Here is a 19,529-nt window from a genome sequence, read left to right as displayed (position 1 = left end):
GTAACGTTTATTTTCCATTCTTCCACACACGAATTAGTAAAATGCAGTCAAAGTCGATTGATTTTTCTTCATGTTTTTAGAAATGAACAAGAATCAGGAACCGAATTTTATAGAAAACGAAAATCACATTCATACCGTAACAAGACACAACAAGGTTTACACACCGAACAAGTTGTGATTTTTCGACATTTCTTTTTTTTTTTTGGTTCAATTTCATATTGATCTCGAAAAGGTTTTTTGGTTTAAAGGAGAGAAACCATTTAAATAACAGATAAATCGTTTACACCAAATCTTTTGTTATTTTTGTTTTCGCGGGTTAACAAACAAAGGGATCGAAAAACAAATCAGTTGACTAGACATTTGAATTTGCGCGCTCGGCTGGAAATTGGACATCGACCAACCGGAATAGAATGACATTACACGAACCACGAATTTTGGTTGATGGGAATAAAAGACGGGAACAACATTTGTTGAAAAAACTTTCGTTCGCCTAAGATACAAACACAATCATCACAAGGGGAAAAAAGAATGTTTTTAGATATCCATTAAAAACATCGTTGAGGTTTGAGGGGAATGTAGAAAAATCGATAGCGATTCTATCGCTTGACAATGTTTTTTTTTGGAAAAAAAGCCACACAGAAACAAACACACAATTCACCGGAAATTTCACATTTGTAATTTTTTTGTTTGTTTGTTTATTTTTCCTCATTTGAATTTCTTCCAGACTTATTTGAATTTTCAATTATTATATGTACATGTGATCGGAGAAATGGGAAATGTTAATTTTTTTTTAAATGTTTGATTTTTTGGGACTAATCAATCAGTGATGACTAGACAAACAGATAAAATGGCGACTAGTAGCTAGGGAGAATATTTTTGGCCGTGAGACACGATTAACAACATTTTCGTAGTGACGACAAAATAAGAGAACATTTCCGATTTATATAGAATTATAGATATCTATAACTGTTTACATGCGATTTATCATTGTAACTGGGATATAACAAAGGACCGATTCGACAAGAAGAAGTTTCAGACAATTTGGGTTTTGGTTTTTTAAATCAACAGCCTGAATATATGCGCGTGATTATTCTGTGGGTTTTTTTTCCTTAAAAATAGCCAGACTTTTCAAGTGGGCAATGTGGACAGCGGTCGTGTTTAGCTAACACAATATGTTTGATAACATGTCAACGGATAGGAAGCCTGAGTAATGTGACGGAGCCAAGAGCACCTCGTCGGTCGTGTGTTGTTGGCCTGAAGATTTTTTATAGTCGGGAGATTTTTCTGTCATGCTTACGTATGTTTGGATGTCTGTGTTGTTCTCATTGTTGGTCATGGAATCCCTTCCAGGTTGTTGCCATGGGAGTCCAGGAGACGTGCACGTTTTTTTTCCTTTTTCTTTTGTGCTTTATACTTTTTCTGACCAATCAATCGCCCGTCTTTAGACATTTTCTTTGTTATCGGTTCTAATTTTGGTTTACTTTCTTGAGATGATCGGTTGCGCTTTTTCCGGTTGTTAACCTCGATCACTTTGTTTCCTATTGCGCTTGCGCTGATTGGTGCATTTTATTTCCTGTTTTTTGTTTTCTTGATCCGTTCAGGATCGTCACTGTGAGGTACTTTGTGTGTCAATCGCTAGATGGCATCACGGTGATGGTGAACGCAATTTGCTGCGGGATCGGCTGTTGTTGGGTGGGGGGAACTAGTTGAACTTTGTTTGTACGTGAATTGTCATCTCGTTACAGCCATCTGTCGGCGACACAATCACCTGTTGAAAGTTAAGAAAACAACTATTCCGGCTATGGAAGGCGGAAACTTATTTCCCTCACCGTAAGGGTTCGGTGCTCGAGTCCCGGGTGCTTGTTCGCGATCGGCCATTGGTTCCGGCCACGTTGGCTCTCGGACAGCCGGACAGGGTCCTGTGAGTGGCATAGTTTCCTGTTGCGTGACCCGAGCCGTCGCAACCCAACGTCGGGCATTTCAATTCTTGACTTTGATTCACTCCGCTGCTGGCAGCGGCTGCCGCATTGGTCGTCGCCAACGTTGCCATTTTCCAGCTCTCGGACGATCCTCCTCGCAGGACGCACAACCTTTTTATTTTAATGGAATTATTTGTTTTTGTATGTATAGGCCGATTAGGTGATGAATAATTAAAGCAGTGAACGACATCTCCCGGTTGTGTATATAAGGGGACGGATTTGTCCAAGTCTTTGGATGGGAATCTCGTTCCCTACCGATCCGGATCAAGTCAACGACTATATAGGGCGGGCATCAGAGGAAAGAAAACTAAGCCATCCATAGTTGATGACTGGAAGCTGGAAGGAGGGAAAGACGAGATTGCAAAATGAGGAGCTGACAGAAACTTACGACGACGAGTCGTTGGTTTTATCATGAGCTGATGAAGACAGGCCGAAAATCAAGGACGCTGCCGTCGATCCAGCAACAGCCACCCGCGCTGGATGAGTGTAACAGGCCGTCAACATGGGAGAAGTGGGCGTCGCGACGCTCCCAGGGCTCCCGCCGACACCACCAGCTCCCCCGCCGTACTGGAAACTTGCGTCGTTGTTACTCGTGCCGAAAGTTGAACAGTGATAGGCCGTCGGATCGCTTCCGTTTGAGCTTCCGTAACCATTGTAAGAGGTTTGAGATCCATTGTAACCTAGATAGAGGAAAAGTTCCGATGGAAAACTTAAGTTATTAGCTCGATAAATCATTCGGCTGTATCGATTTGATTCGTACCCAAACTGTCGCGGTAATAGAAGGAGCGTTCGGCCGCCGAGTAATCGGCGTGCAAAGGCCGTCCAAATGCGTATGAATGGGTCACGGCTTTTGCGGCTGCTGCCGATGCCGTTTCAACGTCATTGTAACCACCCGTGTCATCGTTGTGTTGTTGTTGCTGCTGTTGTTGTTGTTGTTGTTGTTGCTGTTGAATGAGTTCGTCGCTACTCGATCCGCCTCCGCACGAGAAATCCAGCGGATCTGTTTGCTCTTCTGGTTGTAAATTGCTGTTCAATTTAGTCTCTTTGTGTTGCTGGACGGTGATCGTGTAGGGATCTCCGCTATTGGTCCCGTTGTAATCACCATCCCCCGACTGTTATAGAATTTAAATAATTATACAGCCAATCGTATTGAATTCAATTTGACAATACTTACACCACTGATTGCCGATGGTGGCGCTTCGATGCTGCATTTCACCGACAAGTTGATTGCCGTGCTGGGCGTGAATGCATTTCCGACACTTTGAAATCGAGTAGAAAATTTTGTTGACAACTTTAGTTTTTAGAAATTTGAATAGCAAATGTCTTACTTTGTGTAATACGACGGAGTGTGGTGTTCACTGTTTTCCGATTGTTGCTGTTGAATCAAGCCTTGCCCATTGTCCAATCCGGCCACACTGTCGGGAAGGATGGCGCTGTACGAGTCTTGTTGCCGTTGTTGTTGGTTGTGCTCCTCGGATCCCATGGAATCCTTGTTGTTGCTCTTGTTGTTGCTCTGCAACGCGTTGGTGCCGTTGTTGGGCTCGTAAATCGAAGACGACGTGACTCCGTTGCTGTTGTTGTTACTCGCGGCGTTGTCGCCGGATGCCGTTCCGGCCGGGTTGCCACAACTGCCGTCGGGCGTCAGGGGAAACGAATGTTGATAGGCCGTCGCGGCCGCTGCTATTGCCGGGGTAATCGTTGTGACACTGCTTATTACGGCCGACGGTGGCAGGGCCATCGTGACCGAGGGAACGACGGAAGCGGCCGGATGGTGGTGGTGGTGTAGTCCAGCAGTGAAATCGGTCGTCCAGCTTTGATGGTGGTGATGAGACGCTTGATAGTATCCAGTATGGTGGTGGTGATGATGCTGATGGTGAGGATTGGGGTACAAATGATGGTAGTAAGTTTGTTGGTAATAGGCGGTTGGGGTTGGTTGGTGGTAGGTCGTTGCGGATGTCGGATCGCTGGCGCTACTTCCGGCCATCATCATGCCGCTCATCATTGCCGAAGGAGTCCTGAAGGAGGACGATTGTTGGTGGGATTGTTGGTGGAACAAGGAGGGCGACGTGCCGTTGCCTGGACTGGAACTGCCGTCTTGACTTCCGCCGGATTTGGAGGAGATCGGCGTCAGCGGGGTCGATCGGCAGGAACTGTTTCCGTCGACGGAAGATTTCAGGTGGTGCTGGTGATTATCCATCATCATCAAATCGCCGGATTTTCGGCTCTTTTTGGCGCTGGTCGCCGATGCGCTGTGCGTTTGCGAAATTCCGCCGTAAGACGAGTCGATCAGGCCGCTGCTGGTCAAATTGTCGTTGCAATCGCTACCGTTGCGTCCATCACTATTACTCCGCTTGTTGTTGGATCCGCTCAGTCCACCGCGACCCGACAGGCTCTGGTGTTGGTTGGGTACAACGCTGGATGGAATCGAGTGGCTCAAATGCGGATGCTGGGAATGATGGAGGTGATGATGAGAGTAGAGAGGATTAACTGGACTTGGCGTTGCACAGAGTTGGCCGCTCATGTGTTGCTGTTGGCCTACAGACGTCAGCGATTTACTTATGGACGATGACGTCAAGTCCCCACTTTTGTTGCTGCTTCCGCCTTTTTACGGAAAGATTTTAGAGAAATGATTTGAATTGAATTGAAATTGAATTGCGTGTTAAATTACTGACCGGAATTTTTGTGACTGACTGTCAAAGTGGCGATAGCTGATCCTCCGCCACTGCTGGATGACGGCTGAGATAATCGCTGTCGATTGCGATTACTTTGCCGGACAGCGGCCGCTAGTGGACAGCCGGACAGACTCCTGTGCGACGTCCTTCCGCTGCTGACGTGACCACGGCCCGTGCAACCCGGCGTCGGGCATTTGACGATCGTTTCGTGCATCGCCAAAACTAATTTATCCAAAAGGAAATGCTGTTAATGTATTTAAATGATAAGAATTTATACAGGATCAGGTCGCTTTTTTATAAATTTCGTGTAAGCAATTCAATGCTGGGTTCGGCAAAAGATTTTATCAGGATTTTATGTTTGAGCTTCAAAGTTTTTTTTCCCTCTTTTGCCAGTCCGAAGATTTTCTCATTGCCAACAGTTTTTGTTTGTTTGTTAAGTGCACAATCTGCCGTGAGATTTTGCCCGGCTGCTGCTGCTGCAGCAGTTTTTCTCTCTCTATGGCCGTCTGTGCACAAAAGAAGAAGCGAGGCCGAAGAACGAGTCTGAGCTTTTTCGGGTGAAGGGGGGAGGGAGTGGATGGATGGATGGAACGACCTGAGCGGATGAAACAATTTTCTAATGAGCTAGTTGCTCTTCTCTTTTCTCTATGGTTTTTTTGTTTGAAAACTCTGGGGGTATTAGTGTGTAGTAGGCGCGCCCACTGCAACAGCCCGTGGGTCATTCAAAAGTTGCGGTCGGGACTGGCTGGCCTGAGCGTATATTATTATTATTACACACAAGATGATGATGAATAACGACGTCTAATATATACTGCACAACTCGTAGACCCGCTCTGCAAACAGTAGTATATATCTTCTAATGTGGGTATAGGAAATAACTAATCATCAACTAAAAGACTTGAAGGACTTTGGGGGTGTGCTGGGGAAGGAAGGAAAAAGAGTTTTCGTGACAAATCGGTGACTTATTGTCGAGATCATCATTCGGGATCATGTTGGCTATCCACTGACAGAGTCCCCCTTTCTCATGGCTTTCTTTTACTTACTTTCTGGCGTGACTTTATCCTTCCTGGGGCAACCCGATAGGCTGCACAGACGGCCGGAATCAAAGCAGAAAAAAGACAAAAAACAGATGGGAGAAAAAATTGAGTTAAAAGATTCGACAATAAAAATGTTGAAATAAATTTAGCTGGATACCTTCTGTGGTGGGTGTAGAGTCCTGTCACGTGTCCCTGGCCGGTGCATCCGGGTGTTGGACATTTGTTGGTATCTATAATTATCAGATAAAATTAAATTTTGTTGAATGAAATATCACCATGACGACCGCATCTCCCCTGTGCCTTTTAATTTTTGAACAAGTGAAGCTCTTTTCCCCCCTTCTTTGCTGACTGTGATTGAATAAATGATTGAATAAATCATTTTCTCATCTATACACCATACAGGGTCCCCCATTTCGCCGCTTTTATTTTCGCTTTACCCCCAAACCTTTTCCAATTCCAACAAGTTCTTTCCTTTTTTGCCGAATTCCCAGTTTGAAACGATTGAATGTCAAGAGGAAACTGCAGCGGTGTAATCGTGACACAACCCCCAGACTTGAAATTCTATGCATATGAGATGTAGAGAGTCAAGTAGTACGAAGCCACCAGTAGAGCAAAGTTGGTTCCGACCAGTGTTTGACGAGTAAAATAGGCACATGGTATTGGATGACGTGAATATTAAACTTTTTTCCTCTCTTGAAAACCGTGTACTATTGACGGGCTTTTCATTCAGGATGGAGGGGAAAAAAAGTTTTCTCGTTCACGTTAACTGGAGAACCCAAGGCGTCCTTTCTCTCATCACCCCACCAAATCTATGGATGGATGATTATAAAACGTACCTATACACACACACACATACAGACACACGTACCGAGCTAATTGAGCTCTCGTCTATTTATCCTCTTCATTAGCGTTCTGCCATTTGTGATGATGTTTGGGGGTGGGGGGTTGTTGGCCTCAAAATCAAAGGCCACCACCAAAAACCCTTCGGCCACCTCATCAGACTTCATCTCCCCTTCTCAATTTAAATGTAAAAGCACTCTGCATATAAGCTTGATGAAGTGGGTGAAGGATTTTTGTGTGTCCAGATTTTTCGATTTGAATTTTTGCGCCAGTGGACTTTTTATCAAAATCCCGCCGATTCATTTGAAGCCGCAGTCAGTGTAAAATGTTTATGAATGCGCGTTCGGGCGTCATTAAATCGCGTTGCGTCTAATATAAAGGATCTCCTGGGATGAAGAAGATGAGTACACAATTCTCTAGTCTAAATGAGGTGTGTTATTGATCGAGCCTATACCTCGTCGCTAATGAGTGCCCGCCAGCCTCTCGCTCTTATATACGTCTCGCCGATCTATTTCAAAATGGGTGTGCCAACGAATGATGTAAGTAATGAATTGCTATGAGCGTAAAAGAGTTGGGTGGGAGGGTTCTTTTGATCCGCAATGCAAAGAGATCCGTGATTCCGACTCGTTGAAGAAAGAGCTTTTAATAACATTTTTCCTCTTTATGAATTTAATTTGACGAAGGCGTTGATTGCAGCGATTTAAGAAATTGAATTTGATGTCGTCGAAAATCTACTTGGGCCTATCGGAAACCGCGCCCAGCTGGCAGGATCAAACCGGGATAAAAAAGATATATGTGGGGTGGGCCCGTTTGATTGACACTTTTGTCAGTTGCCCCGAGGGACATTGAAGAAGATGCAAGAGAGCAGATGGACCGACGCTTTAGCTATTTCACTGTAAAATGTCGTGTTTTGTCTTGAGGGGGGACCAAATCGCCCCCTGCCTCCTTGAATAGCTTTCAGCAGACCATGTCTCGCCTCCGGTTGAGTTTCTCCCATGTCCAACCAACCCCTGCTGAAGCAAGTCCAGCAGAAGGAAAAAACACGGAATTATTTAAATAAATCACGCAAAAAATAGAATTTAATTTCTTTTTTTCACGAGCTCCCCCATTTTGTTTCTGATTATTTGATGGGGTAAATATCAGGGTGGGGTTGCGGACCGGTATTCCATCAGGGGAGTGTCACACGTCAAATGAAAGATTCAACGGGAGTTTCAACATGGTGAAACAACGCGCTCAATATTTAAAACAATTAATTCTTTCTTCGCTTTTTCCTTTTGTTTGAATCTGCCGGGCTAGATGTGTTCCATTCATTTCCCAATTCCACGTTTCCATTAGACACCAGCCCCGTGTTTTTTGTTTGTTTCTTTCCTGTTGACAATTTTCAAAAGTTCTCGGCTCAGTTGGGATAGGAGCGATACAGTCCCGATGAATAATCCAGGCCAATTGAAGGGGATCAGGATGGTCAATCCCAACAAATCCGCACTTTTATATGAATTTGCGTACGACTGTAATGACACGCTCGTAAAAGATGCCCAAATCATTGGGATGCCTCGATTGTTATCCGAGGATTACATCATCTGTTTTCGTTCGCTCTAAAAGGAAAGAGCTTTAAGGAATAGGCTAAATGTGTGTGCACTGCCGGGGAATTAATGAAGTGCCGGGATCCTTCTTTCTAGCTCTCGTGCTCCTTAACTAACCGGTGGTTTCCATGAAGTGGTGTGTGTACGCGCTCCTCCTCATCAAAATGGCAGAATGAAATTAAACAAAAAATAAAAGAGAAGAGAGGGTGGTGGTGGTGGTGAGGAGGAAGCTGTGTGGAGTGGGGCTTTGCAACATCAACACAAAACTCTTGGATAGACAGGCAGCTCTCTCTCTCTCTCTTTTACACTTTGGGGAAGGAAATAAAATAGGAGCTGTGTGCTATCCCCACTATTTGCTGCTACTGTGCCGGCAGCTTCAGCCAGCAGCTCCACGGTCGTCACTAATTGCACGTGCCATCTGTTCAGAGCGAGAGCCTCTCTTTTCTATTCTCTCTCTCTCTCTCTATGTGTATGTGTGTGTGTGTGTGTGTATTTAGCCGCTAGGGTCATTAGCATTTGCAACGGGCAACTCTCTCCCACATATTAAGCCCAGCCACCTCCGCGTGTAGACAGAACGGATTGCTTTCCCGCTTTTCCCTACCATAGAGCTATACTAGATGGATGAGATAGATAGAGACATATAAAACCTGAGACCCGACAAGGCTCTCTCCTTGTTGAATATTCACCACAGCATCTCCTTTGCTCCTCCTTTTGCCATCTCTCTCTGCCAATGAAATCAATCTCATCAACAAGCTCTCGCATCCAAGAGTTTCAGCCCACCCTACCCACTCGACCCGCAAAGCTTTTCCACGAATCTTTTTCACGATTTAATTCCTTTAAACTCTGTAGTGGCGGCCTATTTTTCTATTTTTTAGAAATTCATTTCTTACCTTTGGTTAGAGGCGTTGAATTTGATGAGGAACTGGTCCGATGGCCACCGGAACTGTTGGCATTGCCGATTGTGGAAACGACTCCGGAGGAGGACGACGTGATGGCACTGGTGCCGGACGTGCCCCAGTCGGAGTAGCCCAACGATGACATGGCGTACAGCGGAGTGGACATGGCGGCAACGGCAGCCGCGGCCGCCGCTGCTGCCGCCGACGGACTCATCATCCGGTAGCCGCTGCTTCCTCCTGTTGTGCTGCTGCTGTTGTTGGTGGTGGTGGATGTGGATGAGGACGATTGCTGTTGCAAACAGTCGGTTGAGGACAGCGACTGCTGCTGCTGCTGTTGCTGAACCGATCCCGCCCGACTGATGGATCCGCAATCCAGCGACGGCGGAGGCGCAGCCGGCGGAGGGAATGAGCAGCTGAGCTTTTGTAGCGCCGAGTAATGATCAGTCAGTTCGGTCCGTCCGAAATCGACGTAGCCCGTCTGGTGACCACCGGCAGTTCCGGCGCTTCCGGCGCCGTAGACGGGCCCGGCGTACAAGGCCGAATGGTACAGACTGGCGTGAATGTCGTGCCCGGCCGACTGTTGTTGCTGTTGTTGTTGCACCTGGTGCAACTGATGCAACTGCTCGGCAGACTGTTCCAACTTGACGTAATTGCTGCTGCTGCTGCTGCTATTGTTGTTGCCGTGCTGTTGTTGTTGTTGTTGCTGGTGGTGGTGGTGATGAAGATGATCCTCTTGTTTAACTCCGGCGGCCGCCGCTGCCGCCACCGCCGCCGCTGCTGCGGCCAACGACTCCGTGTAGAGACACGAAGATGAAAAGAGATGATCCTCTTTCTTGACATAGGACGGATCTTCGTGTTGTTGCTGTTGTTGTTGCTCCTCCTGCTGTTGTTGTTGTTGCAGATGATGATGGTGGCTGTTGTGATGGTGGTGGTGGTAAGAGGAACGGATCAGGACGTCTCTTTGATTGTTATTGGTGAGGTCGGCGTCGTGATCGTGTTGGCCCATTTTAGACGCGGCCGTCGGCTCGTCGCTTTCCGAACGGGCGGGCCCTCTGGCCGAAGAGGCCAGCATCTCGTCTCCTCCGTGATAGGAAGACATGACGACAGAATGTTGATGATGCGCTTGTTGGCTGTTTGCGCTGCTGGATGTGATTGCGGCGTCTCTTTTGGTAATCAACCTGTTGTTGTTGTTGTACTCGACGGTCGAGCGACACTGGTTCGGTTCGATCTTGAGCAAGTTTTGAAGTTCCTGGGCGACGGTTGGCGTCGTTGATTCGTCGCTCTGCTGACAACTCGATGAAGAGGATGAAGATGAACAAGAAGAAGGAGTGCTGATGCTGCCGCCGCCGTTAGCGCTGGGCGCCAAAGTCAATAGCTGAAGGGGACGACGTCCAAAGACTTTGCCGATTGCGCTACTGTCGTTGGCGACGCTTTCCATCCTCTCTCCCGCGAGACATTCAAATCTCGTTGAACGACACCCTCATACGAGCGTCTTTTTTTTTTTTCTTTTCTTTGGGGTGGCAACTGATCCTTTGAGAAAATCCAAAAAATGTCTTCCTCCTTATTCTTTTTTTGGGGGGGTCTATCGCTATATCTCGTTGATGTCGATCCCAGGGATCCAGCGACGAAACGAGGGAAAGAATGAGTCGCAAGCTGTTGGTCCGGAGACCCTCTTATTTTTGATATTACTATTAGGATTCTTTCTCACCCTCGGCCGCCACTCGTAACACACACTGAACACCGACCGTCCGCAATTGTCTGGTTATTGAGGCAGCAGCTTTTTTCTTATTTCTTTGCCCGGTATATCAACGCAACCGATCAGCAATTGGTGGACGGCTCAGAGCCATGCAGCATTTTCCTGTGATGCTATGGTAAATAGGACCGCTTGATTGTTATCTCCTTTGGACTCCTCTTATTTTTTACTGCAATCGAAATAACAGAAAATGTCAATTTAAAGAAAAGTAAATTCCACTAAAATAGTTTGCGATTTAGCAATTGAAATTTTTTGGCGGGTTCGGCGAATTTTGCAAGTTTGTTGTTACGATAAAAAAACTATATGAAAAAGTAGACTTTATTTTTTTGGAGGTAGTCTAGACTGATTCTGGCGACGACACGAGATGAAACGTAAGAAAAAAGAATTCCGCCCAGCCCACGAGTCGCTCTACAGCGTAGTACGTCTTTAACGTGTAGAGGGGTGTTGGAAGCCACCCACCGGGCACATCACACACATTTTTGTTTTTGAAAGGATCCCTTAAATGATGGATGAATGTGTAAGAGCACGGGGTGAGGACAGGAAGAAGAGCAGAGCTCCAAGGGCAAGGAGCGGACCCTAATTGGAGAATCGATGACTTGAGCTGCTGAGCTGTGCTCTCCTCTTTTGGCTGTCGATCTCACTGTATTAGTATAGAGGCCACAGAGAGAGAGAGAATGAAGGGACCGATCCCGCATCACACACGACGACACGCTTCTTCGTTTATAACCTTTAAATAAGACGCGTCTACACACAGCGGCAGTTGCTCTATCACGTGAAAGACTCTTCGTTCGATTTCTCTCTGCTCCGTACGTACCTAGAAATTGATCGGATTTAAATAATATCAAGGCTTTCACCGTTGTTTGGTTTGTTCCCGCAATCAAATTATTTGTGACACTTCTTCAATTCTTCAACAATAATTTGTGATGATTGGAGTAGTTTAAACGATTTCCCTTGTTTGTTTGTTTTTCAATCTTGCCGGTTGTTGTTTGCTAGACGCAATTGATGCCGTGGAATCGTTCAATCAATTGAACATCATCCATTCTTTTTGCGCCTTACTGCAACGGCTCTTCCGCTGTGCGGAGTCGCTCCGCCACTTAGAGAAAAGAATAAGGGGAGCAAAAGAGATTTCTAAAGACACTACAGAGACCTATAGGCAACCTCCTCCCGAAAGAAGAAGAAGAGACTAATCACAAAAAGGCTATACGTCGTCGATGGTGTCATAGGAAATGGGGCGGAAGGCGGAATTGAAGGGCAGGCCAGGGAACCATCTTCCACGTCCCGTGATATCCGCGCTGCTGGATAGACTCGTATATATTTAGTAGAAGTAGCAGCAGTCTAGGATTCGGGAGGGGAGAGGCGGTCATAGATCCTTAGCCAGCACTGGTGTTTTTTCTCTTTTGCGTTGGCAATGTTGTCGACTTCAGTAGACAAGAGTATTATTATATATTTTACGTGGAGGAGGGTTCGGTAGACTGCTGTTTTTTTTTTCTTCCCCGTGGCGGAGGGGAGAAGCAGCATGTTGCCATGTCGGCACTGATTCAGAGTCCCGGCGGGAAATCTCGAATGCTCTGGTCTCCGCTTTTTTTTTTTTTTTTTTTAGACGCAACTGCACACACGGAATCGGATTATATCAATGCCCAATATCAATTCATCGTCACGGGCCTGTTTTATTATTTTTTAGCTTCTTCCGGGTGTGTAATAGGCGGATGGAGGGTCTACATTGAGGACATGCTCAGATTACCAAGTCACGACGCAGAGAGAGACGAGAGTTGTCTCGTTTTTATTTAGGTGAAATGGGGACTAATAATGGACGAACTGGGCTGGACGGAAATGCTGACGATTTCTGATACGAGAGCATCATCACAAATCGCTTATTTCTTCCTTGTGCCGAGATGAAATATCATCAAATAGAAAAAAAGGGCGACATAAAAGAAAAGTCCCAGGAGATGACCAATGTCGGGACTAGGGAGGGGTCAGACACTTCACACAGGGAAAGAAGGAAGAAGACAAAAAAATGAACAAGAAGCTCCTAAATCGGTTGCTGCTCCTATAGCCGGGACTGGAGATCCAGTTAGGAGCTAAACATATCCCGGCGGCCAGCAAGTTTGACCAAGAGAGAGAGATTGAGAATATATATATATCTGTAATAGTTGGGAATTGGTGATCCCATTTTGTTTCTTTTTTCTCCTTTCTTTGGGGGGGGGGGGGGGTGGGGGTGTCTTTAGCCAGCGAAATTTATTCCCAATCTTCTTGATGTCGTTTTATTACCGTCTTTACACGGCCGTTTCTATATCCCCCTCCCACGTATACATAGTTATAGGCCTACGTAATATTAGACTTGTCTTGTTATAGGCCTATAGGGGTCGATCGCTCTAAAAGGCCGTCGGTTTTCTCTTTGGGCTCTCGTTCCACTTGAATTGTTGGATTATATGGCCATTGCCCTATACACTCCTGCCGGTCACAAGCCCAGCAGGCCTCTCCTAATTGATAAAAAAGCTCGAGGCGGATTTGTTCTAGTCAAAGCCCTCCGTGCATGTTCGACTATGGTTTTAAGGGGTTTCGTATAGGCTGCTGCCATGCTTTGTGTAAACTCGAAGGCAGCCAGCAGTTTAATTGTAATGAGTCGAGGCCTCCTCCTTCTCTCTCTCTCGCATTCTGCATAGCTCTCTCTCTCTATTCGGCCATCAGGGTCCAATCAAACGAGGATATATAACCCGTCTCTTAATAGTTGGTGGCGCGGATCGATTGTCCGAGTAATATACTCTACAACAAATAGATAATAATACAACCGGGTTGAACAGCCACACAACAATTCACTGTACACTGCCCTCGTTTGGTTTCAACAAAACACGAAGAATGAAGAGAACCGAGCAACAGTTAATGATCTAGTGCTTTTATATTAGATAGGTATAGGACTCTACAGAGCACACTGATTACGTCTCATAAAACCCTTCAAATACGTAAGGAAGGGGGAAATCTATATGGTGAACCGACACTGGCCTGATCGTCTGCTGGATCCTATAGTTTTTTTGTTTTTTTTCTTATTTGATTTTTTTGTTTTAGCGTTGCCGACGCCAATTGTGTGCGGTCGAGTCGAGCTCGGCGTGTGAGAAAAGCGGGAGAGTAGTAGACGACATGCCGTTGAACCTGGTGTGCGGTTGTATATTATCCCCCCCCCCCCCCTATCCTTATTTTCTGGTTCTCGGCTTGATTGTGTGTCGTGAGACTGGACAGTAGCTGGCAATAATAATCATCATCATCATTATCATGACGGTGACGGTTCCCAATTGACGTGCCAGGACGAAATGTCGAACCCGGCGTTTGCTGCTTCCGTCGAACGGAAGGGGGTGACGGAGCGACGCGCGTCGAGGTCAACTCGAATCGATTCTTCTTTTTTATCTTGTTTTTTTTTAATGACGAAAATGTGACGTGGGGTGCTTTTGTTTCGAGTCATTTCCAGACGGCCTATGGAAAGGTCAATTGAAATCCGTCGGGAAAATCAAAAATCACCTGGTAGGGAAGGTATAGACGAGGGTCTATACTCTGCCATGTCCGATATTTGTTCCGACTCTCTTTATTATGACATTCCAATCTGAAAACGATTACATGTGACTGCCCTGCTAGTAGCTCTGGCAATCTTGGGTGTATAAATAGTATAGTAGCCCTGTACGCGTTTGCTTGGCTGTGTGCAATCGTGAACAATAAGGAGACGCGGCCGGAGAGAAAAGAAATACCTGCTCTTGGCAGGGTAGTAGTAGTAGACGGTGATGTTGGTGCATCATCATCTCCGTGGTAACGAGTCCTGCTTCATATTGCGACTCATAACCTCTCTCTATCTCTCTTGCTGGACAATCTAGGACTAAGTTAATACTTGTGTAATATACAGCACAAGCACGTCAAGCTGATCGGTTCGCTCTGCCAGTCAATTGAATCTAAACAAAAGCGAATCATCTTGAGGACAATTTCTTTTTCTTTGGACGTTTCTTGATTTGAAATAAAACGGATGGCGCGTTCAATATCCGAATGGCTCCCTTGTCTTTTGCTCCCGCGTCCGAGAATCGTTTGAAAGCGGTTGCCACGGATCGCCCCCGAGCTACAAATGGGGGATATGTTGTATTATTATACAGAGCAGTGGGAAATATTATGGACGGAGATATCTCTCTCTTTGAAAACGAGGGTCGCTCACAGCAACCGAAATCTATCGAACACGAATCTGCTGCTGCTAGAGAGAGAGGGTGTGTGTGTGTCTGTGTCTGTGTGTAAGATGCCCCAATTGGTATCGAGTTGATGAATTTTTGTTGATGGAAACCCAAAGAGAGAGAACCACGTCGTCATCGACCTCACTACTCTTCTGTTTTGGATGTACACGTTGGCTGGTGATGGAGGAGTAAAAAGCCAATAATAATAAAGTCACTTGACTGTGTATTCAACTATGAGCTGTGCCTAATGTTGAGCTGCAAGTGTTGGAAATTGCTGACGTAGTAAAGAAGGTTCTTGGTTAATATATTGCCTATTGCTTATCAACTCAGTCGTTCGTGTGATGGAAACAATCGGGGCAATTTTCTCGACGAAGAAAATCCAAAAAATCGAAATAGGATTTTTATTCAGTATAGGCCTATTGAGTAGTTTGTTGTTGATGCTGCAGGTTTCTTTTTTTTTTTTTTTTTTTAATAAGAACGATTTATGGAACAATTAGAATCTACCGGCAGCAATGTTACCCAACCGGCTGTCGCATACACTTGGTTGAGCACCACAGGCTCTAAATTAAAATCGTGTCAGAGCAACAGAATAATTCAATCAATAATTCCTTTTTGTTTTTTGTTTTTTTTTTGTTTTTTATAATTAAAAAACAAAAAGGGATTATTGGCAGAAAAATAAAAAAGTTATGTGATTGGAACCGAATTGGCAAAGTGAATTGTGACTCTTTCTTTTAAAAAATCTAGGAGAGAAATGACTTAAATCACGATTCTGTCGTCTTCTATTCTCCCAAAATAAAAAAAAGAAGTGAGAGGGCCGAAGCAGAGATGAAGCCACAAAATTGATGGTGAAAGGTGGATTCGTCCATCAGTCTTGTTCCCCATACACAACCGAAGATGATTACATGTCGACTTGTGTGTAAGGGAGCTAGCTCCTCTAGTGCCGCAGTTTACTACTTGCTCAACTGCTAAATGATCTTTTCTTATATGGCGTATAGATCCGTCGACTATATTCCAAAAGTCTAACAATCGATAAAAATATATTTTAAGTCGAGAGAGAGAGAGGACCAAGGTCACACAATCACGTCGTTCAAACCGCCGGTTTTCGCCTCGATTGATGGAGTGCAAACTGGGCAGCAATCGGTTCATCTACTTGTGGGTGAACTGCAGTGATGATGCCACTGAACTGGATCTCTACACAGAATGAAACCGGGCCGAGGAATGACGGCCCGATTTCAACCTGGACGTTTGCCACTGATTCGGCCCCCTCTGCGTTCCTCCAGCAGATCTCTGGCTGGAGGGGAAAAAGAGCACTGCTGGAGCAGCAGCAGCGTGCCCGGCCTAGTAGAGAGAGTGCTGGTGGCACTAGTCAGCATCATTCGTCTCTTGGCAAATGATCTGTCAAGGTATATATCCTTACAGATCGAACCCCCTGAAGGATCTTCTCTCATTGAATAGAAAAGCGAATCCCCCCTTCTCATCCCAACCCGTTACTGGGGGATAGCCACTCGTGTGCTATGGGGGGACGAAGTCTTTTGCTGCCAAAATCAAAACGTTATCATCCCTCCCGATCATATCGATGCTCTTTTTTTTATTTTCAATTTTTCAGTTTGGCCGGTTGGAGAGGAGGCCAGGACAAATGGATCATCACAGGCCTCCCCTCATTCGGTTCTAAAATTCATCTTGTCGGCCGTCATGGAAACATTGGCTGTTGAATGCTGGACAATCATTAGATGAAGACGAGGTTTCTTGCAATTCCTTTAGGCCTTTAGAGAGAAAAAAAAAAAGATCCTTGCGGATATTTCCACATTTATTTCAAATGCGGCGGTTGTTGTATTACTAGTGGCCGGCGCTCTATTGGTTTTGGGGGTCGAGGTCGATCAGCTGGACTGGAGAATGATTTGCCTCCTCTAAATGGCTATTAGTTATATCAGCCGTCAACACTCGACACACAAAGACAACTCACTCACCGTGATGAAGGCCTATACTGCAGCAGTCTAAGTCGCTCCTAGCTCCTCTTTTTTTTCCCTCCTCATCTCTTTAAACGTCTCGAGATCAACACATCGTTATACATATATCTACCAGTCTCAGTCAGAGGGAAGAAGAAGAAGGGTGGATGGATGGATGCGACGGGCCTCTTTTGATTTTACCAATTTCTCTCCGTTATTTCGTCAATATCATCACTAGCGTTGATGATAAATAGCTCAAGTGGTTTACCCCATTTTCGTCTGTAGCCGGCGGATGAGTCTAAATTTCGATTGGATTATTCCTCCTGTAAACAATCCATTGAGACACTGCTGAACGACTAGAGAGAAACCGACGGCGAAAGTGTTTGTCAGACATAATAGACGTTAACATTGAGATGTATAATAATAATGGCTTGTTTACGGACACAAGGCAGCCCTAATAAATATACTCTCTCTCTACGCTCTATGTGTGTAATGTGTAAACGATAAGAGACGTCGGGCGAAATCGACCTGTCGCGAGGGCGATATGTTGGAAAAAGCGGGATTTTCATTAGGCCGGATTATATGGGATGAAGGGTGAAGGGGGGAAGAGGAGGAAGACCTGGCCCCCTTTTTGCTTCGCCTCTTGAACGTCTTTCCTATGTATTATACGTCTAACCTAACCGTTTGTGTTTGTATTTGTTTGCCTGCTGTGTGTGGCTTTCTTAAGCCCTGTGACACACACCCGCACACTATATAGGGACTTAGATATAACATAGCCGAGCAGCCAGCAGCAGAAACAGACGGATCAACTCATTTCTCTGTTTTTCCGTCTCTCTCTCTCTCTCTCTCTCATAGTTGACATACGGCCGTTGGAATCAGACCGGCAGACATTCATTGAGTCCATCAGGCCCCCCCCCCCCCTGTTTTCTGACTACTACCTAGTAGGGGGCTGCGCCTTATGTAATATATACAGAAGTTCTTATTTTTTCTACTTTTACCGCCACAGTTTCCAATATTATGACTCGTACGAAATAGAAATCTGAAGCTCGGGGTGAAAGAGAAAGAAACGCGATAGGCTCTCGTCCCGTGAAGCTGTGTTTTATTATTATTATTATTATAAATATATATAGAGAGAGTAGCTACATTGAATGTACTGTAGACTATCACTGCCGGTCCTTTGCTCCTGTGACTGACGGCTTGTTAATTGCGCCCGGCGCTCGCAATTCCACCCCATCACCTTTTTCCAGACTCTGCTGCTGTGCTGGTTTGCACCCAAATAACCCTGTTTATTTTTCCACCTCCTGTTTTATGTATAGGCCCATAAGAAATCGACTCTGGCCGGCCCAGGTTATATCGTCTAACGCGCTATTACACTCAAGCAAAACAAGATCTCAATAGGAGAAACCGATTTCAATAAATAGCTGATGACTGTGGCGTCTGTTAGTGACGACAGAATGTTTGCGTCTATACAGTCGCCGGCCGCCTGTATAGGCAATACATAACTAAGTCGCACATTGGGGTCTCTTTTCATCGCTGGCAATGGACCATCAGTGGGTGGTCCGCCGTCTCTATTCCCGCTTGATTATTAAACGCTCGCCGACTAACGCTCGTCATATAGGCCTAATAGATGTTACACGCTCTAGGGCAATTGATTGACGAGTGATTCGTAAATATTCAACTTACCAGTGGACGAAAGACTAGAAGGGAAACAGGTGATGGCGTCCAACCGAAACTCTAGACGACACTTTTTCTTTCCGGTCGAGTAGTTAATTGAGTTGAAACAATTTCACACGAAACCATCAAACTCCAGTGTTTTTCTAAATGCACATTGAATTGTAACTGCGGCTGTTTGACAATCAGTCAATTTTATTTTTCGTAGTTTTCTCTTTTGCAATTGGAAAGCAAAAAAATCGACGGAGAAATTGCGTCTAAATGTTTGCGATTGTTAATTGAGTGTCAGGTTGTATGAAACGAACGCGGGAGCCAAACTGTGTGCCGTGTGCTGTACTGGTTGTGTCTTTCGGTATACTGGAGGGAGGAGGATGGATGTTGCACGTGTGGCCGCCAGGCACACTCTGACCCTCCAACCCGGTCGGGCACCCTCTCAAATAGTGTAGTTCACCGAGGGTAAAGGCCGCCTATTACGCTTTATACCATATAGAGCAAAAGCAGGAGCTCAGGAGGGGACTCCTCACGCATAACTGTATAGCTCATATTATGACTGCGCATATTCATTACCAGAATTTGACTCAAATGTATTATATCTAGTGCTATTTCTTGGGTATCTTTAAAAATTTATCCAACCGATTTCAAATTTCCCGCGCTGAAGGCGGTAATTGGATGAAATTAAAAAACATTGGTGTAAAAGGGGAGAACATTATTCTAGGCCTAGTAGTGAAATTGTTTTTAATAGTGGAGCCTTTTGATCGACTGTGGGATGCGATTCGATTTCGTCAATATTTGAAGACTGAGCTGAACAATTCGACAATTGAATTTTACCGCCGCCGCCGCCGCCATCGCTAATTAGTCAGCCTCGGCTTTTGCTCTTCGGCTGCTCAATGTATACATTACCAACGTGTACTCACCGAAACCCTTTTCCGTTTTCTATATTAATACACACATTTACA

General features: G+C 45.4%; 1 protein-coding gene and 1 long non-coding RNA gene across 2 annotated transcripts in view; one reads left to right on the top strand and one right to left on the bottom strand.

The window, feature by feature from the left end:
• The window catches only part of LOC124344281, a 50,794-nt gene that overhangs the window by 600 nt on the left and 30,665 nt on the right, over positions 1–19,529 (top strand). The gene's annotated exons all lie outside the window — the stretch shown is intronic.
• Positions 674–18,961, bottom strand: LOC124344094 (filaggrin-like). The gene is made up of 11 exons (XM_046797534.1): positions 18,586–18,961; positions 8,999–10,926; positions 5,846–5,918; positions 5,695–5,735; positions 4,652–4,873; positions 3,308–4,580; positions 3,154–3,238; positions 2,740–3,091; positions 2,368–2,659; positions 1,830–2,090; positions 674–1,768 (listed from the first exon to the last, which is right to left on the bottom strand). Exons 2-11 carry the CDS (start codon positions 10,440–10,442, stop codon positions 1,765–1,767), a joined length of 4,047 nt encoding a protein of 1,348 aa, XP_046653490.1. The 5' UTR covers positions 10,443–10,926; positions 18,586–18,961; the 3' UTR covers positions 674–1,764.

This window comes from Daphnia pulicaria, chromosome 6, assembly GCF_021234035.1.
Source record: "Daphnia pulicaria isolate SC F1-1A chromosome 6, SC_F0-13Bv2, whole genome shotgun sequence".
NCBI lineage: Eukaryota > Metazoa > Arthropoda > Branchiopoda > Diplostraca > Daphniidae > Daphnia > Daphnia pulicaria.
This window is presented reverse-complemented; position numbering and strand designations above follow the sequence as displayed.

Bases quoted from the DNA above. Each gene is read 5' to 3' on its own strand.
- LOC124344094 (XM_046797534.1), bottom strand. From the start codon at position 10,442: ATGGAAAGCGTCGCCAACGACAGTAGCGCAATCGGCAAAGTCTTTGGA. The intron at 2,660-2,739 runs GTACGAATCAAA...TCCTCTATCTAG, and splicing joins CTATTACCGCGACAGTTTGG to GTTACAATGGATCTCAAACC. The intron at 2,091-2,367 runs GTAAGTTTCTGT...TAAAATAAAAAG, and splicing joins AAAACCAACGACTCGTCGTC to GTTGTGCGTCCTGCGAGGAG.